The 23871-nt window shown below is 40.9% G+C and overlaps 2 protein-coding genes across 2 annotated transcripts in view; one reads left to right on the forward strand and one right to left on the reverse strand.

Moving 5' to 3' along the window:
- The window catches only part of WWOX (WW domain containing oxidoreductase), a 483433-nt gene extending 463404 nt beyond the window's left edge, over positions 1-20029 (forward strand). The window contains exon 9 of the mRNA XM_021541209.3: positions 18944-20029. Coding sequence (XP_021396884.2) covers positions 18944-19132 — 189 coding nt within the window. The 3' untranslated portion in view covers positions 19133-20029. The remainder of the gene's footprint in view (positions 1-18943) is intronic.
- Positions 9462-23871, reverse strand: part of MAF (MAF bZIP transcription factor) — a 196069-nt gene continuing 181659 nt past the window's right edge. Inside the window, exon 3 of the mRNA XM_021541211.2 lies at positions 9462-20270. The gene's annotated coding sequence lies outside the window, so the exon portion shown is untranslated. The remainder of the gene's footprint in view (positions 20271-23871) is intronic.

Consider the following 23871-nt stretch of genomic DNA (forward strand, 5'->3'; position numbering starts at 1 on the left):
GAGCTGTTTTGTTGCATCCTCTGTATTGTTTCCTTCACACATCTTTGTAGCCTGGTATTTTGGTTGCAAAAGGATCATTTTATATTTCAACACAAAAGAAGTGCTGTTTATATCTCTGGATCTAATTGTCAGCTTTATTTCCAAACTCTACCTCAAATCAAGTTCTTATGCCTCTAAAAACCTTATTCTGATTGACATTTACTTTTCAAAACCTGTATTCAGTCTTATCTTGCTCTTTTATTATACCTGCCTCTATATCAATATTTGAAAAAATCCTTATCATTTGTGAAGAGTATAGGTGGGTTTCGAGCATTAGTATTCATACTTGCATGTTAACAACTGTTATAACGTGTACCAGAGGGAAAATATTATTTCTTGTAAATGCTCAATAATTACAGTCTTTATTGCATCAAAACCTGTGTTTTGACAGATAGTGGAAAGCTTTCAAAGTTTGTGTGGGATGGATGACAGATAGCTGCAGGTGGAAAATATTTTTTTAGGTATTGGGTTTTCAATCCCTGATACTGTAAATATTCTTCCAAAATAACATTAACCTTCCACACAGGGTTGGTAGTGTTCAATGATAATGTATTAGCAAAAGATACCTTGGAAATAATTCTTAATGATTCCATCTAATTAATCTATGGTTGGGACATTAACGTCTCTTTTCATTAAGTTGGGAAGTATGAAAGACTAGAAAATTACTGCTGTGCTGGATTTAGTGCTTTAGGTATAATTTGAATGGATGTGCTAAATTCTTGGTCGTAACTTGCACTAACACCTAGTCTAAGACAAATTAAAAGGGGAGATTATCTGCTATTGCACTTTCCAAGAATATTTTGGATGCCTTTAAGCCATTTGCAGCGTATGCCTTTGTGAAGTGATTTTTTTTCCATATATGCATCCTGTGAGTCATTCTCCAATGATTTCCAGTACATCTGATATCTCAGTTTTGTGAACACCGACACACTAAATGAGGCTGGATGGTAATTTTTTATGTTTTGCTTTTCTTTTGGTGTATTTTTTTAAGTGTGCTGTCATACTGGATAAACATTTGCATTTGCAATGAAGTTAGTAGCCCACTGCAAATGAGGTCATGAGAAGTCTGAGGAAATTCATCTGAGTTTGCAATTCTTTTGTTTGGGATGCAGATGTTCTGATCAAGTTTGTGCTTTAGTCAACTGGACCTAACACCATGATTTGTGCTGAAAGCTTAACTCAGGTGTTTTAAGAGTTTAATGAGGACAATAGTGATGTTGCCTCCTCCTTTGGACACATCCTGGGGTTTGTGTGAAATGCCTGAGCCTCTGGAGTTTCAAGTGCCTCTTGAGTGTCAAGATACCTCAATAACCTAATGGGATTTTTAGGTTTTCAATGAGTTTGAGTTATCCAGTTGTGTTTATTCCATCTTGAGCACTATGTTTGCAGTGTTTGGTCTGTTGAAGTCAATGACAAGGCTCCCACTGACTTTAATGGGATCAGAATTGCCAACCTAGAGAGAAAAGGCAGCGGGATGTAAGATTTCTGTCAACTGCCTTTAATATTGCATCCAAATTGAGAAGGCCACTTCTCTTACTTCGAGGTTGTGGGGATGCTAAAGTGTACTTGACAGATGTCTTGCCAAGAGTTCAAGCTGATTGCTGAGAAGTAGCTCTCAGCAGCCTCTCACAGACTGATAGTGAATGCAAGTTGGGCTTGAGCATCACTCCATTCAGAGTGATTAAACAAGGCAGAGACAAACTATCTGACATCAAGTGCTGCCACGTTTTATTAGCCCCTTGCATCACACAGAAGGCCAGAAGGCACCAGCCAGATATGTGGGCAGATATAAGATGTTCAGATTCCAGCTATGCCTAACTGATAATACTTCTGAAAAACAAATTAAGCATGTCTGGCTGCTGCAAGGGTTCCAATCTGACCTTTTATCTACTTTTTCAATGATTAGATGGACCAGCCAAAGCTGTAGACCCCAGCACCATTTCATATTGCCAATAACTTTCTGAGTAAGAATTTTTTTCCAATAATTTTTTTGTCCGAGCTGAGACAGGGTTTGATTTTGTACCTGAACGTTTGTTTCACAAATGGGACTCCCTATGGAATGCCATTCCTTGAGAAGTCAGCAGGGGTCACTTAAGTTCATTGTTTTGAAGCAAATTCAGTTTTGGACTTGTCAGAAAGTAAGCACTAAATATTTAATATTTATCATTTATGCCACTGAGTGATTTTCCCTTCTGTAATCTAACTGCACTGAAAAAAGCACTCAAAAGTATGTAAGGAGAGTTAGATAGCACAGTTCCAGCACAGCAGCTGGGCAGAACATCTATTTCACATGTTGCCAACTGTAAAAGATTCTGCCACTTAAGAGCACATTTCACTTTAATAGAAATTTATTGTCAGAAGAGGATCCTCCTAGCAGGATATGGCATTGTGGCAAAACAGGGCAAAGAGACCTCATTAGACACCATCATTTTTACTTGTATGTAGCAAATGGAAATTACTGACTGGCACCAATGGGAAAGGATCTTCTTTGTGTTTCCTGGAAAGCACAGGCACATTTCCCTTCCTCTTGTTGGAGAAAGGAGAGGTGTGTATTCCATCAAAAGAAAGCATTTCTCTCTTTGAGAAATGACAGCACACGTGCACACCCACACTGTGGAGGTTCCTGCAGCACCAGCTTCCCATCCCAGGCTCAGGGAATTGTCACCCTTTTCTGCCACCATTGATGTGCTCAGCCCCCTCTGCCCTGGCTTCTGGATGGAGCATCTTAGGTCTTCCATCAGCAAAGCTTTGGCTGCATTTTTGGAAAAGGATACAGATCAAAATATTGAGAAAGCTAAATTTCCAATCTTGATTGCTTCTTAAAGGTCTAGTTAATGAGATGATTTACAAGAAAGGCCTCTGAAATCCATGTGGCCTCCAGCAGAAATCCTGGGTTTTTCTATACATTTGTTTTGTATTTCAAAATTTTTCATGCAGGACAAACAATTCATTGAATTCCCCAGTTTTCAAGATGGGCTCATGAGAGTCTACCTTGAACATCAGCCAGAGGAGTAGCTCAAAAAAACCTGTCTTTCACCTTTGTGGTGAGCAGGATATTTCCTTGTTTATGAGAACATCATGCTGCTGTCAAGAAAAATGAGGACATAAAAAAGCTGGGATGGGAAGAGCCCCAGATTTTTTTGAAGCATTGAGTGTCATGTATGGTCTTGGAGCCAGAGCTCCTTTAATCCTGAGTCGGTGCCAGCTAAAACTGACTGGTTTATAAATACCACACAGAAATCAGAATTGCTCGGTACATGATCCAGAAGACCTCTGCATCCATCTGTTTTGTACCCAGAGCAGTTTGGAGTTGTTTTAACTACCTGCATAACTCGATCAGGACACGCTGTGTTCTTGGGGAGCCTTGGCATTGCAGGTTCCTGCTTTTCTGTCAGTGCCAGAACACAGAGCAGCAGGGCTCTCTGAGCTCCCATTCCTCAGCCTCCTCCTCCTTGCACTGCAGTTTTTGTGGCTAGATTGAGTGAGAGCTACAACAAAAGGAAGCTAATGGTTCTCCCAAATTAGACTGTCTTTTGCCAGGGGAGTTTAAGAGGTTCATGGCTTAGTACAGCAGTTTTGGCATCATCAGTACTGCAGCAGAGAAGGCTGTCCAAGAAGCCTGGCTGAGCCTGGAAGGAGGTGCTACAGACAAATGAAGAGGACACCATAAAGCCTCTAATCCTCCCAGAGATAAAGCACTGAGGGAGCTAATCAGGGACACATAAATTATCAGCATAGCAGCTGTAAGAAAGAGCATTGCACAGAGAGCAAAACAGAGTTCAGCAGAACATAGGTCTGACCAGATGTGCAAACACACACCTAAGCTGACAGAAATAGGAACAAGGAATATGCAACCTTCAGCAAAATTTGGGATGACCCAGTAATGTCGTTCCTGACCTTACCTCTACTGTGGAACTTAGACCTGACTTTCTTCGCTCTCTTTGTTCTCCTATTGATTAACCTGTGTATGAATGTTATCTTTTTTCATTTCTTTTATCTTTGCTCCTTACTTTGTTGCAGTTTATTCATTTTGTGATTTTCCTAAAAGAGCAAAGGGGCTTCAACATGGCAACTGAAAGCACACAGATGCAAAGGTGCTTCATAGTCTGACAAGGTCAAGAAGTATCAATAGCTCAATGCACAAAACTCTGCTACTAGATGTGAATATGATGTGCATGTGAGGCTCTCCATGAGCAATATCAAACAATTGCATGAAATGTGGCTGTAGGTGCTCAGATACTTTATTAGTGTTCATTTGACATTTTAAATAAGCAATTTTTAATATAAGTATGTAAATATACACATGCAATTTTGAATTTCAGCACTGGAGAAATATAACCTGCTCCTGGGTAATATCAGTTCCAGCATCTGTAGAACTGCTGTTGGACATGTACTGATTTCCTAGTAATAGTCAAAGTGATCATTCAACCTATATTTAGCATACTGGGATTTAAAATGCAAAACAGCAACATATTTCATGCAAATGTCAACTCTGCCTATGTTCTAGGGTGCATGTCCAGAGGAGGAAACAATAAGTTTATTCTTCTCCCCAATTAGACTTTTGTGAAAGGCTCAGTTATGTCTCCAGCTATCACATTGAACACGCACTAAAGCAGCACATTAATGTGCCTTTTAATGCTTCTTAGGAATAGATCAAAAGAAATGTCAGGTGCACTTTGCATTCCTCCTGTGATGTGTCTGAGGCTGTTAGTGCATCACCTCTGCCAGGGCCGTTGTTCCCAGCCTGCCGTGCTCAGGCTGCTGGGACACTGCCCTCCAAAAGTGCATTTACCCAGGGATCTACCTCCATCCCCCTGCACCTTGTGTCCTGGCTCCTCAGCTGGAGCAAGCCAGTAGAGTCCTGCTGCTGTCACCAAAAGCAGGGTTTGGGTTTTGCTTTTCAGTAGGAGAAAGAGTTGTTGAAATCAGTCCTGGAGAAAACATCTTAAAACTCAAGATGCTGGAAAATGGAACTTAATTAATGGGAGCAAACTTGCAAACCTCCACGGCAAACTGTTATTATTTTGCTTACTTGCTTGAGGGAATATGTCAGAGCAGTGTTTACCTTTTCATAGTACAAGCTTGGCTGTTCTACCCATCATTTATTTTTACGTGATTAGCAGGTGAACTTGTAGCTCTGTCACTCTAAACACAGGGTGCTTAAAATGTGCAAGAGACCACTTTCCTTAACCAGGACAGCATTGTCATTGCACTGGCCCTGGGTCCCTTGGCTCCACAACAGAGTGGTGGCTGATGTTGTCAGCACGTGGCTCTTGTTGGAGTGTGGGGCTGATATCAGCCAAAAGATTGCAGAGTGCATTTGGCATGTGAGACACAGCCAGGATAACGTGGGCACCCTCTGCTGCACCAGACACTGAGAATAGAGCTGGGCCTCTGAGGTCTGCAGAGCAGAGTACAGCTTAAAAATGGAGGATAAACAGAAAAGAAAATGTACCCGATGTCAACTATAAGGGTGAGGCTGCAAAGCAGGAGACAAGGCTAAGGAAATAATATAAGGAGCAAGAAAACAGAAAGGCTGCAGTGTGCAGGATGACATGGATGGGGACAAGAAGCTGGAATTAATGCAGAAGTGGGGAAGCAGTGAGAAGGGTTCAAGTTTTGTAACAAAGTTCATTTCTATATATTTTCCTCTTTCAAATGAGTGCTTTGAATAAATAGTACTTTCATTTCCTGAGAGGCAGAGGTGAATAATAAGTACCTCATCTGGGGACGCTGGTCTCCCCAACATCAGTCATCTGCTTGCAGCCTTACACTCCGGCAGTGCTTTGGCTGAGCAAATTAGCCTGAAGTGTTGTGCCCTTGGCTGGCAAATCCTTTCAACCCGGTTGAACGGACAAAATGAATACCCAGATTGTTCCTACGTCTGTTATTCTCTCGTGTTTATCTGGCTGAGCTGTCAGTCAGGCCATTATAACTGTGGTGCACACTCAAATGACTTGTCCACTCACAAAAGCAGAGTCTGTTGATGATAAGCTAAACAAAACTGGAGAGCGACTGTTGACAGAGTTGGGAATCTTGCGAATGTCTCAGGTAAAAGCAGAAATGCAATTTGGGAAGGTACAGAGTGAGCTTTTCGTAGGCGTGTGTAGTTATAAAGTGCTCACTGGGATTTGTCAGCACTGGATAAATGAGCGTTTGTAATGAATTGGGCTCCTCTCTACTTTAAACAAATTAAGTGGCACGAAGATTTCTGAAACTTGAACGTAAGGGTGTATTGCACTTCCAAGAATTAATTAGCCTGAAAAGACATCATTTCCTCAAGCAGGCTTTGCCAGAGCAGAGCGTTGCTGCCCCAGCCATGTGCCGGGAGGAGGCACAAACACCCACAGTGCATCGGGTGGGCTGTGCGGGGCTGCAGGAGCAGCCAAGCCTTCCCAAAGGGATCTGCACAGCCAGCCCTGGGCTTTAATTGCCCTCTTTCTGCTTGGCAGGACCTGAGGGTTTGAGCGTGGTGGTTGCTTGCTCCTTCCCAGGCAGGGAGGATGTTTGCACGATGGGAGCTGATCAGTTTTACTCATAAAAAGAACTGTGTTTCTTAAATGCCCAGCAAAGCAGTGAATCACACAAGTGGATTGTTGTATGATTTATTTTCTGAGTTTTCCCATGAGGACACTGAGTTAGAAGTAGGACTGTGAGCCACTCCTGAAACTCATTTGACTGCATGATATTAAATAATGCAGTGCCTTTCTGCTGAATGTGACTATAGCCAAAGCCACCTCAGTCCTTTAGTCTGATGTTTGTGGCAAAAATTAACAAGTTAAAGTTTTCACATTGTGAGTGTGAACAGTCTCAGGTGTTTGAGCAGTGCTCAGCCATATAACAGAAAGTGTCTCCCCCATCTCCTTCCCAGAGAGGGAAACCCAACATCTTACTTTCTGCAGGGGAGAGAAGACAGGACTGAATAAGACAGCAATGGTTTAAATCCTCATAAGTGTCATGAAGAGGCAGAGGAAAACTTAAGCAAAGAAGGTCCTGTGTCTTGCTGAGAGTTTGTTAAGATGCACAGTTAGGGAGGGAGATGCTGCTGAGAGTGTGGCACAGCACGGCAACAACTCTTTTATCAGCAGCTGGTGCCTTCAAAATCCCAACCCCAGTAGCCTTGTTGGCGGTGATGATAACTGTAACGGATGGAACAGCTATTTTTCATCAAATGCTTGTTAGTCAATTTATTAGACTCCTAATATACTAATGCACTCATTTGGCAGGCATCTCAGCAAACGAGGCTCGCAGTGGAGTGTACTCACTCAAAGTCACGGTAACTCGCAGGTTGCTGATTTCTCATCAGCACTCAGAAGATAATTTGCAAATGTGCCATTTATCATTATGCGCTTTGTAGAAACAGATCTCGTGAATGGGATAAACAGATAAGAGAGTCTAATAATGAACATTTCCTTCCCCAACAACACTGCCAGCTTCTAGAATATTATGTTTTATATACCTTGCAGATGCTGCACCTCTGTGTGGACTGAGTTTGCCTGTGCTAGTGAAATAGCTGGGCACACAGCTTTTAAAGGATGGCTGCTAATGCACTTTGCTCACAGAACGCTGAGTTGAACCAGGTTAGGCATTGTCTTTTGGAAGACATAAGATTTCTATTTGTTGCAGTTTAAAAGCAATGGGCATGTGGGGAGTTCACCATGAAAAGCCACCACTTACCTTCCAGCTTTCGTTTTCTCACTGGAAACACGACCATCTGTGAAAGCCACTGTTAAAGCCAGCAAAAGGATTATTCAGAGTCAGGATGGTGTGGATTATATGGTGGAGGTTGCTGAAGGAGCACTTTTTTCCACGCCAAAGACAACAGGCTTTATGGATGCTCTGACCTGCAGTGCTGTTCACCACTGTGTTTGAGTCTGTGTCACTGGCTGCTTTTTATTTGCTTGTTCACTTTTTACTGGAAGAAGTCGAAAGCCCAGGGATCTGTCTGCAAATGTGATTCCCATCTCCCTTTGTGACATTCAGGGTGGAAGCCCTGCATATAAATCATTGCTACTTATTTTTGCTTCTGCAGATGTGATTTTATTAAATGAAAGGTGTAACAAGAAGCCCAGCATAGTCAGGAGCCCTTTTGCCAAATGGTTCTGTGTGTTTAGCTCTGTGACTGCTCTCCAACAGAGCTGGGAAACCATGCAAAGATATTGATAATTGATTCCATTTTATATAAGTTAAAAACTAGCTTTTCCCTCCTAGTGTGAAGGTAATGGGTTTTGTCTGTAGAAAGATAATAATTCTATGAACCATTTCTACGCCCTCTACTAAAGAATAGTACAGCTTGCACTTGAACGTAATGCCCGTGTCAGCTCAGCTTTTTAAACATTCATCTTAAAAGAGTCTTCAAGGACTGGAAAGAGATCTTCCCCAGACGCCAAGCTAAGTTTGAGGAACTTAAAAAGTCATGAGGATCCTGTCAATTAATGTGTTTATTCTCATATGCCTACTCTGGAAAAAAACATCTTCAGACATGAAAGCTGTTTTCTTTCAATTAAAAAGTTGTCATTGCATTTAGTTTTCATAGATAATGGAGAGAGGATTTTTTTTTTCTCCCCTCTACTGTACTGGTGGATAAATGTATATTTTTTTACTTTTTACCTTTTTCCTCAGAGTAATCTTCATTTACTGCTTGAAGAAAAAAAAAAAAAAAAAAGAAAAAAAAGAAGGAATAAGAGAGCTAAATTGAAATCTTGTCTCCAAATCTGTATACAGGAGGTGACTTGATTTAGAAGCTTTAGGTAATTTCTTTTTTGTTCACACTCCTTCAGTTGAAAGGCTTCCACAAACAGTGTTACAGCACGGAAGGGAGGAGATGGAGAAATTTATCAAGCTATTTATCAAATTATTTTCACAGTCTGTCAAAGTCATAAGCATGCTGGAAAAGAAACATAAAGAGCGTGTTGGAACAGAGGAGCCACGTCTGAGTGAGCAGCAGGACTGCAGCACAACCAGAGCACGGGGACTGCTCTTGGCTCTGGCTGCATCTGCCCTCAAACCCAGCCCTGGCACTTGTGGTATTAGGCCCAGGCTTGATGGATTATGGAGTGAAAAATGGAATGGAAAACATCAAAACTGGCCCAGTAGAACGTGTCCCAGCCCATGGCAGGGCATTGGAACTAGAGGATCTTTAAGATCCCTTCCAAAACAAACCATTCTACGGTCCTGTGACTCTGTGATTATTAAGCAGAGGAAGAGGTCAGAGAGAAGGGGATAGACATCCCCTCTCTGAGTGTCTGAATCTAAGTGGTGCCCATCCTGGGGCAGGGAGTGGATCATATCCTGAGAAGGGACCCCATGGTTTGGAGAAAACAGCCTTGGAATGTGCATCCTTGGTGGTGGGTCCTGGGAGACAGCACTGGCAAAGCAGAGGGAAAAATAAACAAAAAACCAACTGAGAGTGAAGGAACCAGTCTAGTAAGAAATCTTTAATTTCTAATGAGCTTTAAAGGATTTGAGAGAGTTGATTTTTTTTTTTAACAAACCAGTTCAAGTACATGCCTTCAGATTATAAAAGTACCTGAAATTGCCTAGAATATCAGCATGCATAGCTTGTTAATATTTACATATATTTACATGGGGAAAACAAGAGAAAGATCTACAGTTATTTACAGTCTACATAGGAGAAGAGAAAGGCAGCATAATTGTATTTCCTAAAATACAGTAGTTGAATAGTCAGCACATGCATATTAAGATATATTTGCATGATAGAACGCAAATGTTTTAAGACGTACCTTTTAAACTCCCTGTGCTAAGGTATAGCATAATAAAGGTAATTTTTTTTTGTGTTTTGTTTCTAGTCTATTTGCATCAAGTGCTTTAAAATGTTCACTAACACAGCGGCGGCATTATTTACCCTGGCAATTAAAGCAACAGTACACACGATAATTTCCTACTAACTAGCAACAAGCTGCTGGTGAATGAAATATCTATTGTTTCTCATTACCCATCGACCAACATACAGGGATCTCTCCTTGTAAAGGCAGTGCCTAAGCTATCACCATTAATTATAGAAGTAATATAAATGAGACTCTACAGTATGTACTAAATGAAATATTAACAAGACCAGTGTCTTTGAGCCTGAAAGATGCACTAACAGGGCACACTTTACAGCAGACTATCTATGAAAATCACACATACATAATACAGGAGTGCCTGGCTTACAGCTCTAAGCCTAGACTTTAGAGACCTGTTTGCTAGATCTGTATTATTGCAAAATACATTCCCTTAATTAGTTTCTGGAAGACAGAGTTGGTAGTTTCTTTCTTACCATGATACTTCCCCATCATAACACCCTGTGGTTTCTCAATGCATTGTGTTACTGAACTGTGTGTGTCTGTGTGTGTATGTGCATATGTGTGCATGTGTATCAACAGATGAAAAGCAATCTTTATCTCTAAAAACTAAACAAACAGCTCATTAAATATCTGTCCCAAAAGGTCACTTCCTTAAAAAGCATTGTGTTGTGTGACTTTCCTTTTTTGCTCATATCTGAAATAAATTCAACCTAAAAAATTGTCTGTGCAATGAAGGAAGAAGCCAGATGTCAGCATTGTAACGATATTCTTTCAATAATGCATATGAAAAAGTCTAAATTTGGAATAGTAATAGTATTAAAAAGCTATATAAATATATACAGCATATACAGTACTGTATGTATACACACATTTATATAAAGTATATATATAATTAAAGTACAGCAAAACCATAAAACATTTCCATTCAGCATAAGTTAATAATAGAAGTAATTTCAATGAACTCTCATCTGTGTATGCCTAAACACCAGCCAGACCAGTTCTGATTATTTAGTTGCAGCAGTGTATCTAATCTCTCTTTTTTGGCAGGATTTGTTTAGTGTCAACAACCTGTTTGCTCAGCTCTTTAAATTGCCCTTGCCCAGAAGAATCCACCTTTTGCTGGCAGGTTATGTGTCTCAGGAGGATTTCCAGTCCACCACGGGATTTCCAGTTTGACTGTGGCCAACAGGTTGCGATAGAATTTGTGTTTATGATGGTGTTTGTATAAATGTGCATCACAGAAGGTGAGCTGCCGTGGATAGTCAGGTGTGAGCAGCCCCAGCAGAGCTGGGATGCCCAGGGACTGTCCCTGAAATGCTCTTTGCTTCTCACTCCACTGGCCAGTGCTGGCACAGAGGGCAGGGGGGAGGCAATGGACTGCAGCATCATTTCTTCAACCTGATCTCACCCTTACCTGTTACTCTCTGGAATGAAAATCGGTAATTTTCCTCAGGGATTTTTCCCAGATCTAGAAATGAGCAGAAGAATGCTGCATCACTTCATTGCTCCATACCAGCTTGTGAGAAGAAAAGATCATAGACATTTGCATGCAGTGTTCAAAGCTGCCATTTCAGTGGAGCAATGATGTCTTAAAAGTGTAAATCAGGTGTGAACAGGGTTTCAGTGGGCAGGAGAAGGAATTGCAGCACTGATGTGCCTGGAAATGTGCTGTTGTTAAAGAGGCCTGTGAGGAGTGGTGCTGCTCCTAATCTGAAGTGCTGATGGAGCAAAGTAAAGCCACAGACTTCATTATAGTTTTTGGAGCTTAAGGTGGCTCTCTGTCAGCTTTGAAACATTTTTCAGAAGCTGATTGTGGACTTCCATAAGATTCTGTTAAAGAAATACAGTGCTGCCTGTGGGAAGCAGCTCCCTTCCAGGTGCTGTGGCAAAAGCATTTAAATTGCAGAGTCTGGTGTTGTCTTAACCATTGTGTGGTTTTAGCTGAGATATCCCTGAGGGGCTGGCAGATACAATACCAGACCTATGGGAAATATGTGCCCTTCTGAAAGACAGCTGTGGAGCACGTGGGATATCTTGAGGCAGCTCAGATGTCTCAAGATCCATGTTAGGCAACTGAATCCCGCCCCTGGTATGCCATGGTGGCTCTGCCTAGCATATGCAAAGGGTGGGAGAGATGAATGCATGGATTTCAGGGACTGTTTCCCTCTAAAGCATCCATCTTTTAATAACTCACTGTTGTTTTGGCTAGTAAGAGTTTTATCAAGTTCTCTGTGAGCTGGGCAAAAAAACTGGATGAGAGAGGAAGACACTGGAATAGGACCTGGAGTAGCAGACAGCTTCCAGGTTAAAGAATTAAGTTTATACAATAGAGAAAAATAGGCATGATTTTAAAAGATAATTACATTTTTGTCAGCTACTTTGCCAACCTTGTTCTACATCTTCTACACATTTTAACAGTGGTTTATAATATAACACTTTATACTTACACAGTGCTTTTCCAAATTAAGTGTGAAAGCACTCCATAAATCTGAATGACTCCTCACAACACCCCTGTGAGGTGGGTAAATAAGAGTAATCTCCCCATTTTATAGCTGGGAAAAGTGAGGTACATGGAGTTGAGGTGACTTGTCCAAGCTCACTAGGTAAGGAAAAGTCAAAAAGAGGAAAATAACCCAGTTCTCCTGACTTGATGTCCTGTATTGTGTTTTTTTTTCTCCTGTGGAATGATTGCAGAAAATCTGTTTGATACCAGATGTTGGAGGTTGGAAGTTTTCAAGTGCTATCATTGCTGTAATTGAGAACATACTGGGGGTTGCATAAGACAAACAACATGGTGCATTATCAAAATACATTTATTACAATGGACACGATTTCTTTTGCAAAGTTAAAACCCAGAATGTAAGTTAAATATAGCTGCATATACTGAATACTTGAAATAATCACTAGGTCTTAATGCCTCAGCAGTTGAAAACAAATCCTCTTTCATGAACTACTGCTGTTTCCTTACTCAAAGAGCATAGCACACTTATCTCCTATAATGTATGTAAAGAATACTGTAAATGTGTAAGGGTCTTAATGACACTAAGAAAAGTTACAGCTTGAAACCAACTATGCTTTGCAAGTAGAGAAGCTGATGGAGTTTTTAGTCTTTGTAGTTGGGAATTAGTTGAAAAAGTAATACATCAGAGGGAAAAAAGCAGACCTTAAAGATTTTGGTTTACTCATTGTATTATCTTCTAAGAGATGCTTTGCTGGTTTAACTGTGGTGGGGGGGGAAGGGGAGGTGGTTGAGAACCTCTGGTTTAGATGTGGTTTGGTGAGAGCTTTGAAAAGACTGTAGATACAGTGTCAATTCAGGTCACGTTTTCCTGCTGGCACTTGAGTGGAAATAGGACCTGAAGTCAACTGAGCCCAGTTTGGAGTTTAGATCATATTTGGCAGCTCCAAAGTTTTATTTTTTGAGCTGCAGATATGATTTCAGTTTCATGCTCTCCCAAAATAGCAAAGGAAGGTCTCGATTTCATATTTCCCTGCTGAAAAAGCAATCAAGGAATCCTGTTTTCTTACAGGACATTAATACATACATATTCTGAGCGTTATTCATAAGGTAACTGTGCATCTGGGATTCTCTGAGTGAGAGGACTGCAGCAGGAACTGAACAGTTCTCCTGTAATCTCATAGGTGAGACTAAAACTTGTTCACTGCACTGTTGGAAAAATGACTGTTCCTCACAGGAAAAGGAGCAGAGGAACGCCTGGCATTGGGAAGTGGCTCCCTCAGCTACAGCTGGACTCAGCCATGGGTGCTATCACCAAACAGCTCTTAAGATTGCTCCTAAAAACTCAGATACTGAGGAATCCTGGATGAGGACATGAGGATTTTAGACGTGCTAGTGTTTTTCAGAAGAGGTCATTGTGCTCCACATTGCTCACAAGGACTTGGGCTTGATAGGAAAAAGGAATAAGTGTAATTTGAGAAAGCTCTGCACCACAATCCCAGCTTGGGGGTTGTAACAATACCAGAAGAAGACAAATCCATTGCAGTTTTCTCCCAGCTTGCCCCCAGGCAGCACAAACCCCACTGTGCCCACCCTGAGCATCAGCATCAGGATCACAACAAGCAATGGAGCCTCTGAGAAGGCAGTCAGCCTGTGCTAATTCCCACCAGGAGGAGGTGAGGCTTGAGGAAGGTAAAACTGCAGCTGTCACTTTAGGGTTTGGTTTGGATAATATGGTTGTGGAAGCAGATTCTGTATCATTTTGTTTGTTATTCCAAGGAGATTTTGTATTTGACATCAAATCAGGAAAATGGCCACTGCTGAAGGCAGCTGGTGCAGAGTTTCTTCCTCTAACAGAATGAACTCTTCAGGGTGCTTATCAGGGGCACAGAGCAGGTATGGGACACCCCGTTGGTTTCGTATCTGGAATATGTTCATTCTGCCTTGGTTGCTAGGTTAGGTCAGTGGTTGGACTTGGTGATTTTCCCCAACCAAAATGACTCTCTGATTCTACCTCACACTGCTGTGTGATGAGTTATTCGGCTGTAAATGGTATGCTCACAGTGCTTTTGTGTGGGTCTGATATTTTACTGTTAGGGATGTGTTGGCTTTGTCTAATAGTCCTGATATGAATAACAGGAACAGCCTGAAGAGTTTTAAGGACTTGCCTTTTTATTTCACTTGAGCTGCTTGCTTTGAATCTGGCCCTTGTCACAAATACTCTCCTCTCATGTCATTTTGAATTCATCTCTTTCCACTGGCCATCTTTTAAAATGCTCTGTGCTGAACTTAACCTCAGGCTACCAAGATAACTGGCCTTTATCCTTAATTTTTCATAAGAAAATAAACCCCACCTTTTCAAATAAGCTGATCCCATCTCCCTGGCAGACAATGTTGAGTGCTGTGTGCTCTTAACAGAGTTTAGAGTGGATCCTATTCATTCATCGTTGATAAGTATACAGATAAGTTATGGCTTTGTTTCTATTATTTATATGCTTGGAATGTAAACTTGCTCCAGAACAAAAGTCTAATTTTAGAAAATAAACATGCATTTGAAGGCAGACAAATCTAAAAACTAATCATTAACTGTGTAATATGTTTTCTTATCAGGAACATAAGTGATATCTCAGAATATTAACAGATGCATTACATATATTAATGAGGGTTTTACCATGTTCTGTATCTCGAGAACCCCTTTTCTTTTACTTAAGTTATTCAATATTAATTTGCATTCAGTGCCATCAGTTAAAAATTGACTGCTTGCAGTTATGAAATAAATGCCTACGAACTAGTAGCTACTTAGTTCTTCAATTCAACAAAGGATTTCAGAAGGATGGATAATTTAGATCTTTGAGCCTCAACTATAAATAAACAGCAACTGCTGTATAAATCCCACCCTGCTGCAGAGGAAGATTGTATTACAAAACTGACAAATGATTTGCGGAAGAGAATGATGAACCCTTATTACTAAGACACTCTTCAACTTAATCCAAAACAAGATTCCCGGGTAATTTTACGTGCACTGGAAAGATTGATAGCGTGGTGCTTGCCCAGCAGCTTTCAAATGTTTGACTGGATCGGAAATGGCACTGAGGCATGATTAAAGATTCAGTTGGGCTCCTCACCAATTCTTTATCCTGTGTATTCATTATTGCAACCCGCTGCCTTTGTTGTAGGTTAAAGAAGGCTGACCCCAGCTCTGGTGATTATCACCCTGTACAACTGATGGACCTATGGAAAAAAATGTTTAGGTTGCCTGACGCCTTTAGCATTGTTTATCAGCTGAAATTGTTGGGAGGGGGGACCTGAATCACAATGAATTGGGGAGAGTCTGTGACAACTGACAAGCTCATTGTTTAAGACATTTTTTAACAAAGTTGTTAACATTAATTCTTTTATATAGTACTCTAATCTTCTTCAAATTATGTTCTGACATGGCACAAACTGCTTGGCATTGAAAGTCATTCAACAGTGATTAAAGTGCTCTTTTTATTGGTTTAAGAATGTTTCATCTTGTATCAGCAGTATGGAATTGTTTACTAATTAGATTCCCTAACATCCTCTGCTGTTGTATGCTGATGATATGTGAACAGGAAAGCTGATGAGCAAAAAATTAAAACTTGTTACTAGACTGTCAAAAGGCCCAGCATATAAAGATGTCATTCAAATGACTGTGTTCATAAGGGATAAACAATATTTGCTGAGAAACTGAGCAGTTTCTGGCTAGCAGTGCAGGCAGCTTGCACTTGTCTGCAGCTCTGGCTCTTCACAGAGGTTTGTGGGATCGTAGATGCAAAGGAGGGATTTGTGCCTTGGGGACTTTCCCATTCAGCATGGCATATATGAAGCTTCTACACATCCCGCTTTGGGCAGGAGATTGGGCTGGAGACCTCTTGATACTCCTGCCAAGCCAAAATGGGATTTGATTCCTGTGACTGATGCTCACTCCTCTCAGTCCTTGAGCAAGTCACTTAGGCAGGTCCTCAAGTGTCTGAATGCAACCAGCTCACAAAGGAAATTAGGTACATAAATGGCTCTGAGAATCTGGGATTTACCTTCTGTTACATAGCTTTGCTGTCTGAAGCACTCTCCTAGGCTTGATGAGTTCATGTTTGTCCATAATTGTGGGATACTAAATCTTTACCCTCTGTCAACGAAGGGATAAATACGACTGCAATTCTCTTAAGTAATAAGAAAGGTATTTTTCTTTCAATGATAGAACCATTGAATTTTCTTCTTCCAAAACAGCCAACGTGATTGAAACATTTAGAAAGATCTAAGGATACACACAGCCAAAAAGCAAATGGCACGTTGCTTGCATCCAGTTCTCAGCAAAACACTGGAGGCATCGCAAGATAAAGTGCTTTGGGCTTCCAGCCATATAATCTTTTATCGCTTAAAGTAAATATCCTATGCTCACACAGGGAAAGCTATTCTCTTCTTCTGGAGCTTAGCTTGTGTCAATGCTCAAGGTATAAAGCACTGCTCTTGTGCTCTGGGGTGTTTTTTGCCTGCTGAGAATTTTGTTTAAACATCGTCAAATTTGACTTGTTTGAAAAGATAAATTATTGTTTGGGCTGGATTTTAAACTGGCTCTGATAAACTTCCATTTTATGAATTAGCTGAATTCTATTAGAGATAGCCTGAGTCTAGCTTGGCTGGATGGATGCTTTTCAGAAATAGCTTGAGGGCTCTCACTCTGCATTGAGCAATTCAGTTTAATTTTACCTTTCTAATGAAAGTCCAGTTGAATTGCTTGCAAAAAACTAATAAAACTCTTTAGGGCCTTTGATACATTCTAAACATCTGAATACAGTGATCATACCTGTACTGTAGAGCTTTATAGGATAGTTAAAATGAGCATAGAAATTTTAGTGTTCTCTATTAATATTATTTTTAGAACTCTCTTCCATTTCTGCTACCACCTTTAAGATATTTTATCTTTTTTTAAAAAAGATACTGGTTTAATAAGAGGATTACTATGTATTATACTAACTTTAAAAATATTTTGGTCTGTTGATAAATATATGCCTTTCAAAATACTTAATACAGACAGTTTTGGTTTACCTTGTGATGGGAGATCATTTCTAAGTTGTGGAGTCATCATTATCAGTTTAATCCCATCTGCTGAGGAAAATGCATGTCTTGCAAACAAATATGCACTTCTTTGTTGCTACAAAGTTGAGATGCCTCAAATAAGGAGAACTGGGGCTTTTTAAACTGCTTCCTGTCCTTGAAGGATGAGAATGCCAAATAGAGGTCTTCTGCAGGTTGACCCCCCTAGCAGCACCCTGAGTTTCCTTGGCTGTGACAATGAAAGGCCAAAAAACAAAGGAGTGGGGGGAAATCACAAGAGATTGAAGCCTATTCTCTTATCCTATTAAATTATCTTAATGTGGCAACAACTAATTTCTCTTCATTTACTTTTTCAATTGCACTTGGCAGCCTCTTTATTCTGATTCCTATCAGCTCATAATTTGTTACCACAGAAAGGACTAAGATGTACATAAATAATCATAAGATGCCAGATAAACTCTATCGGTTTTAAATTAGTGTTGTGTTTTGCTAATGCGCTCTCACCTATTATTTTTAATTATAGTTTACAAAGCAAAATAGCTTCATGCCCTCTCCCCAGCTGTTCTAGCACTGTGCTTTTAATCTGTGCAGGGAATAGCCCATCACCCATGCCAGCGTACTTGCCCCAACCCTGTGGCCTCCATCGGCAGGTTTCTGTTGGAATAATTCAGAGAAACCCATTCTTCCTGTTTGAACATAAGTTCACTTAGTATTTAAATTTAAAAAAAAAAAAAAAAAAAGGGAAAGGGAAAGGGAAAGGAAAAGGAAAAAAAAGAGAAAGCAAGAAAAATTTAAAAATCCCTTCTGATCCACAAAAGCCTCTAATCTATCCACTCTATTTCTTAAAGCATTAAAAGACATGAGAAATGGTTGTTACAGAACAAAACTCCACTGGAAAGCCTCGTGTCTCTGCAGAACCAGCCCTGTCTGTGCTTGCAGCAGACAAATGCTCTCACACAGCAGCAGTGACAACTGCCATGGGGAGATTGTTGATCCAAGATCCACGGGCAGGTTTGGCACCAATCCCGACTGCATTTTACATGATAGGTCTTAATTGGAGTGCCCAGGTTAATTTTGCACAAGAGGTTTAGAAAACCCAAACAAACCAAATCCATCTATCAGGCTGCGTCATGGGTCAGGGTGCCCGGGCATGTGGTCAATGATTTCTGTGATGCAAAGGGAAGTTTTGAGGTGCTGCTTTTGAACCTGGCTCAACTGTTCTGGTGTCAAACACCACCTGGGAAGCCCCTGCCACCAATCCAGGGGTTTACCCAAAAGGGGCAAAACACCTGAGCTTGGGACCGTGGTTCAGGATTTTCTTTTTCTTCTCCTTTTAGAGGGAAGGAAAAGAAAAACGTCTTCATTGAAGTGGTTTGTAAATAAGTGTCCAAGAGGCAGTGCCGGGCGGGTTACCCTGCCAGCAGCGCCGCTTGCACAAGACACAGCTCCAAAGGGCTGCGGTAAAACTTACAGCGCTAATAACAAATGATAAAATAGCTATGTATTTATATCGTTTTGCTTGTTTTCTCTCTCTTAATTAGTTATTTTTTTTTTTTTATTGCAGCAACAAGGAGCTGCCACGACAGTGTACTGCGCCACGGCGGCAGAGCTGGAGGGGCTGGGCGGGATGTACTTCAACAACTGCTGCCGCTGCCTGCCCTCGCAGCAGGCACAGGGCGATGCCACGGCCGCTGCCCTCTGGGAGCTCAGCGAGAGCCTGATCCAAGAACGAGTTGGCAGCCAGGCCAAATAGCAGGGAGCTCCTGGAAGGATCAAAACACACGAGTGTGTGCACGCTCGGAAACTGCCAACACTGGAACCTGTCCAATCTTATCATCTAGAGGGTTTCCGTGTACCTCAGATACAGATTAACCGGTGTTAAATGAAATAATAGCAGTCACAACATAGTGAAAAATGTTAAGTACTAATGGGAGGTGGGGAATACTGTGGGTTAAAGGGACGGTGCGGCTTCCTGGGGCTGAGTTAGTCTTGGTTCTCTTTCTTTTGATTATAGCCTGTTCAAAGTGTAACCCAAGGAGGCATCTTCTGTCTTATTTTAGAAAAGCAATTCTGCAGATAATTTCTGTTGTTTTGATTAATGGGTAGGTATGTAGCCCAATATGGGATTTCCTCCTTATTTTGATAATTACTGTCTGTTAGGCTTTAGGTATTGACTGGGAGATGGTAGTTGTTTTGATTCTTTTTCCCTACAAGGATTTTATTGGGTGTGGCAAATCAAAAGATTATTGAGGAAAGAAATCTTTTCAGCCCTTGACTCTGTTGGTTGCAAGTACATCTGCACTGTCTAGAAAAAGAAGGTGCAGGAAGACATCTGAACAGTAATGATAAAGTCACAGCTAATTAAATATTTCTGTGTTTTTTTTTCTTAAAAGATTACAATAAAAGATATGTTGTAAACCATTCCCTAAGTACTGTCGAGTTAGCAAAGATGATGATGTCTCCTTAAGAACACACAGAGTGTAATCAGGGGTTTAAATGGTATTTCCATCAATTTCTTGGTTCACAGTTTTAAGGAGTTTTATTTCCTTGAAAGTTCACAGTTTCTCAGTTTCTTTTCCTGATACCGTATCCCATTCCAAATCTGTCTTTTCTTTCCATTTAAATTCAATAAAACAACATGCTTGCTTGAGTATTGTCTTGCTTGAATATTGTCACCTGAAGAGAAAGTTTGTCTCATTTCTGCAAATGTCTTAGTTCCATTTTTTTCTAGAAAAGAAAACTTGAGAAAAAATAAAGAGCTTCTTGTTGATGCCAAGAAAACGCTGCTTTTTTTCTTGTTTCTTTCTGAGTTCATTTTTTGTTTTGTGCTTTGTAGCTGTCTTCATGCCAGAAGGTTGTTCTAAGCCATCCTCAGTCCAGCATCACATTTTCTGTAGACAGAATATAAACACATAAATAGAAGGACACATTGTTAATAGAAGTTTATTTAATCCCCTTTTTATTTCTGCTTTATTGTTAACAATCTGCCTTCCATGATTTTTCTTTTCCGCAATCATAGTACATTGGATTAGTTACTGAACAGAGTTAAAGTCAAGGCTTCTACCCAAGTGCAGCCTCAGCTGCTCCTTCCTTGTCTGCTTCCTTACCTGATGCCACAGTCTTTCCTAAAGCAGCAGTAAAGAATAGATGGTCTTTTTTATCCCTCTGCCCACTCTTTAGCAACAGCTTCAGGAGACAGCAAATCCTGCTGCAGCCCCTTCCCAAGGGCAGCACATCCTGCTTTGAAACGCTTGGTGGAATAAAGAAATAGAAGGGGATATTCCAGAAAGAACACCAACTCTTAAAAAAGAAAAATCCTTCTTGTCTCCTATCCTAGAAGTTTTCTCCAGTCTGTGCTACACTGAGCAGATGCTGGTGTAGTGCAGTGTGTGAAAATTCATGGCCTGGGTTGAAGGCTTTGCAAGCTGAGGCAATGGTTACAGCCAAATTCCTTGTATTGTCTGGAGTTTAACGGGGAGAAAAAGTGATTAAAAGTGTCACCTGTGCAACAGCCCTCACACACACATTATTTTTCCCTTTCACAGCCAGACAGAATTACTCTGGTATGACACAGGCAGTGTAGGACCACAGAGCTCTGCACTGGAGCTTGGCATTGCTGGGTTCAGAAGAGGCACTAATTAAGTGATGCTGGGAGCTCTGCACTCCCCTGAAGGCCTGGGCCTTCTGCTCCATTTAGGCAAACATTAATAACCTATAATGAACCCCCTGTCATTCCTTATTGCTGAAATATTGTTCTCTTCCATGAGAATTCAGTACTTAGGGATATTTCCTGCCTTCCTTCAAATAACGTCTATATATTTTTCCTCTGTACACCGCTTTCTATTTTAGTGTTACAAGGTAGGAGCACTTTTAATGTTAGTATAGTTTTAGTGTTGCACTAGTATGAGGTAAGCTGACCCCTAACTTCTCTGAGTTGTTTGGGTTCCTCTGGTTTTTATTTCTGGTTATTATTTATTGACACCAGTGTATTTCCCTGTCTAGAATTTCACTGTCATAATTTTCTCCAATGCAGAAAAAATTACTTGCTCCCTGTTTCTTTCTTTCTTACTTTTTATTTCACTCTGTCATTCTCTGTTTCTCCTTTTTCCTCTCCTTCATTTTTTTCTCTCTCCATTTTGTTTCTTCCACTCTCTGTTCTCCTCTTTGTCTCTCACTCTCCTGTGTTGAGATAGCCAGTATAAAAAAAGGCTTTTTCCAAATGGAAAAAAAAAAACCCACCAAGCTGTATAGCCCTCGCTTCTATTAGAAACACTTGTGAAAATAATGTTTCTTGCAATCTCAGTTTGGTTTCAGTGCAGGAGGGATGTGCAAGGAACATTAAAAAGGGAAAAGCAATTGAAAAGAAACAGACTCCATTTTAATATCCTAGATGTGCCTAAGTCATTGGCTTTCAAATATATTTTGGTGTAAAATTTGGCACATTTACAGCAGGTCAGATTTATTTATTTGACTGGCTTACATTTTTCCAGTTGATTTACCTGAGGCAATGTCTGTGTGAATTACTCCACAATGCATTGACTCCAGTGTTCATTAAAGGTAGTTAAGTGATCCTGTGTCTAATATTAAAGCAAACCCCATTAACCTTAACTAGTATCATATCAGCAAAACAAAAAGAACTGAATAAAGCAAAATAGATCGGGTATTTATAGTTCTTGGAAAAGATCCAGCAAATTCACATCAAGCTCCTAATAGTCCTAATAAGCACTTGCTAGTTATGCCCATGGAAAAGGGGGAGGCTGGGTTAGGGCTGTGTCTGGTGCAGGCTCAGGCCCCGCAGGGCTTTGGGAAGGGGAGGTGCTGGCAAATGCTGGAGCATTTCTCAGCCACCCCTACAGGGCATTGTCCGACCCTTTCCCCCCTGCTTTCCTCCCAAAGTCAACGTTTCCCATTTTAATGGTGATTTTTTGACCCTGTATTGGTGCCCTGTAGATTCAAGTCCGTGTAGGTGAGAGAGCAAATTCCCTTGCTGGGGTTGAAGATCCAGAAGGATTTTTGGGGAATGGAGGTGCCTTTTTAATCAGTGTCAGCTTCCACTGCTGCCCAGTGTTCTGCCCAGACAGTCACTGGCTGCTGGGACCTCTGCTTGCCAAATCAGGTAGAGGTGAACCAGCAGAAACCCATGCCAAATCTTGACTTCTTTCACTTTTTCCTTCCTGCTTTTTCTTTTGACATCTGGGAGACACATCTCAGATATTCTCAGACCAGGTAGGGCTTTTTATTAGAGAAGTCTTTCCAGCAACCCTGCAATAATTTGACTTATATCAAGGTTGAATAACTCCTTGTCAGGTGTTAAGCTCGTGACCTTTCAAGCCAAACACACTTATACTAACCAGTTTACCATTGGAATGATCAATATCTTGTAAGTGAGAAAGTCTAGACAGATCTTATTTTGTCCTTTGGTATCACTTGTGGCTTTGGAATTGATCATTATATGTGGCTGGGGAAAAATTGCCTATACATTTCATGCTCTCTATTTATCTTGACAAGGTTCTCTAGGATTATATTTTCATAATCTGAATGGCAGTGGAACAGCTGCTCAGATGGTGCAAGCCCTTCTTATCAGGCTGAATTTAAGCTACGGTAATTACTCTTTCTCCTTATGTATTTCTTTTTTAAACAAGCGTGTACTATACATTAAAATGTATGGTTGGGGCGGCAGGGGGCATGCTGAGAAGCTTGGAAAATGCTGCTAAAGTGTATTTCCTTCCATACAGTAGATGTGGGTTTGTATTTTATTCTAAATATAAGCCCATGTCTGAGCACAGGTGGGCTCTGAAGCAGGGTCCCAGCCTACAGAGCGAAAATGTTGTTTTATTAACAAATCTTAGAGAGTCAAGATTTCCTGAGACTGGAGACAGTTTAGGAAAGCTGGAATAGCCAATAGTAATACCCAGTAAATGCATGACTGACTGAAGCCTTCAACTGGTCCCTTTGCAAAGGGAGTCCTGGGTGAAGCCCATGCCCAAAAAGCAGCTGAGCCATCACCAGGGACCTGCACGGGCTGGTGCCAGGCTTGGGGGATGCCTGAGTGACACGGGGATGGAAGCACTGAAATAGAGCAGGGGGTGGCTGTTTGCTGGTACCCTTTACTGTGGGATAGAGGAAATGGGGAAATAGAAAGGCATCTTGGACAGAAAGAATATACTGCTTTTTTCTTGAGTTTTTTTTTTTTTTTTTTTTCCTACAGTACTAACTGTGTTATTTACTAGATGCCTTTTCTGGGCTGTTCTTTTTCTTCTCTCCCCCACCCCTGTTGCGTTTGCAGAGTACTTTCCAAGGGGTGTTTTGTGAATTAGCTTCATGCTTTAAAAGAGAAGATTGCTCTGGCAGAGAACAGCATAGTTGTAAAAGTGTCAAGGTGTTATGAATGTCCTGATGATAGAGCCCAGTTGTTATCTGCTGGGTAGTGAGGGAGGATAGCTAATGATGTGCAGCATGTAAACCGTTTGTTGCTCTAATCCATCTGTGTGG

Source organism: Lonchura striata, chromosome 13, assembly GCF_046129695.1.
Source record: "Lonchura striata isolate bLonStr1 chromosome 13, bLonStr1.mat, whole genome shotgun sequence".
NCBI lineage: Eukaryota > Metazoa > Chordata > Aves > Passeriformes > Estrildidae > Lonchura > Lonchura striata.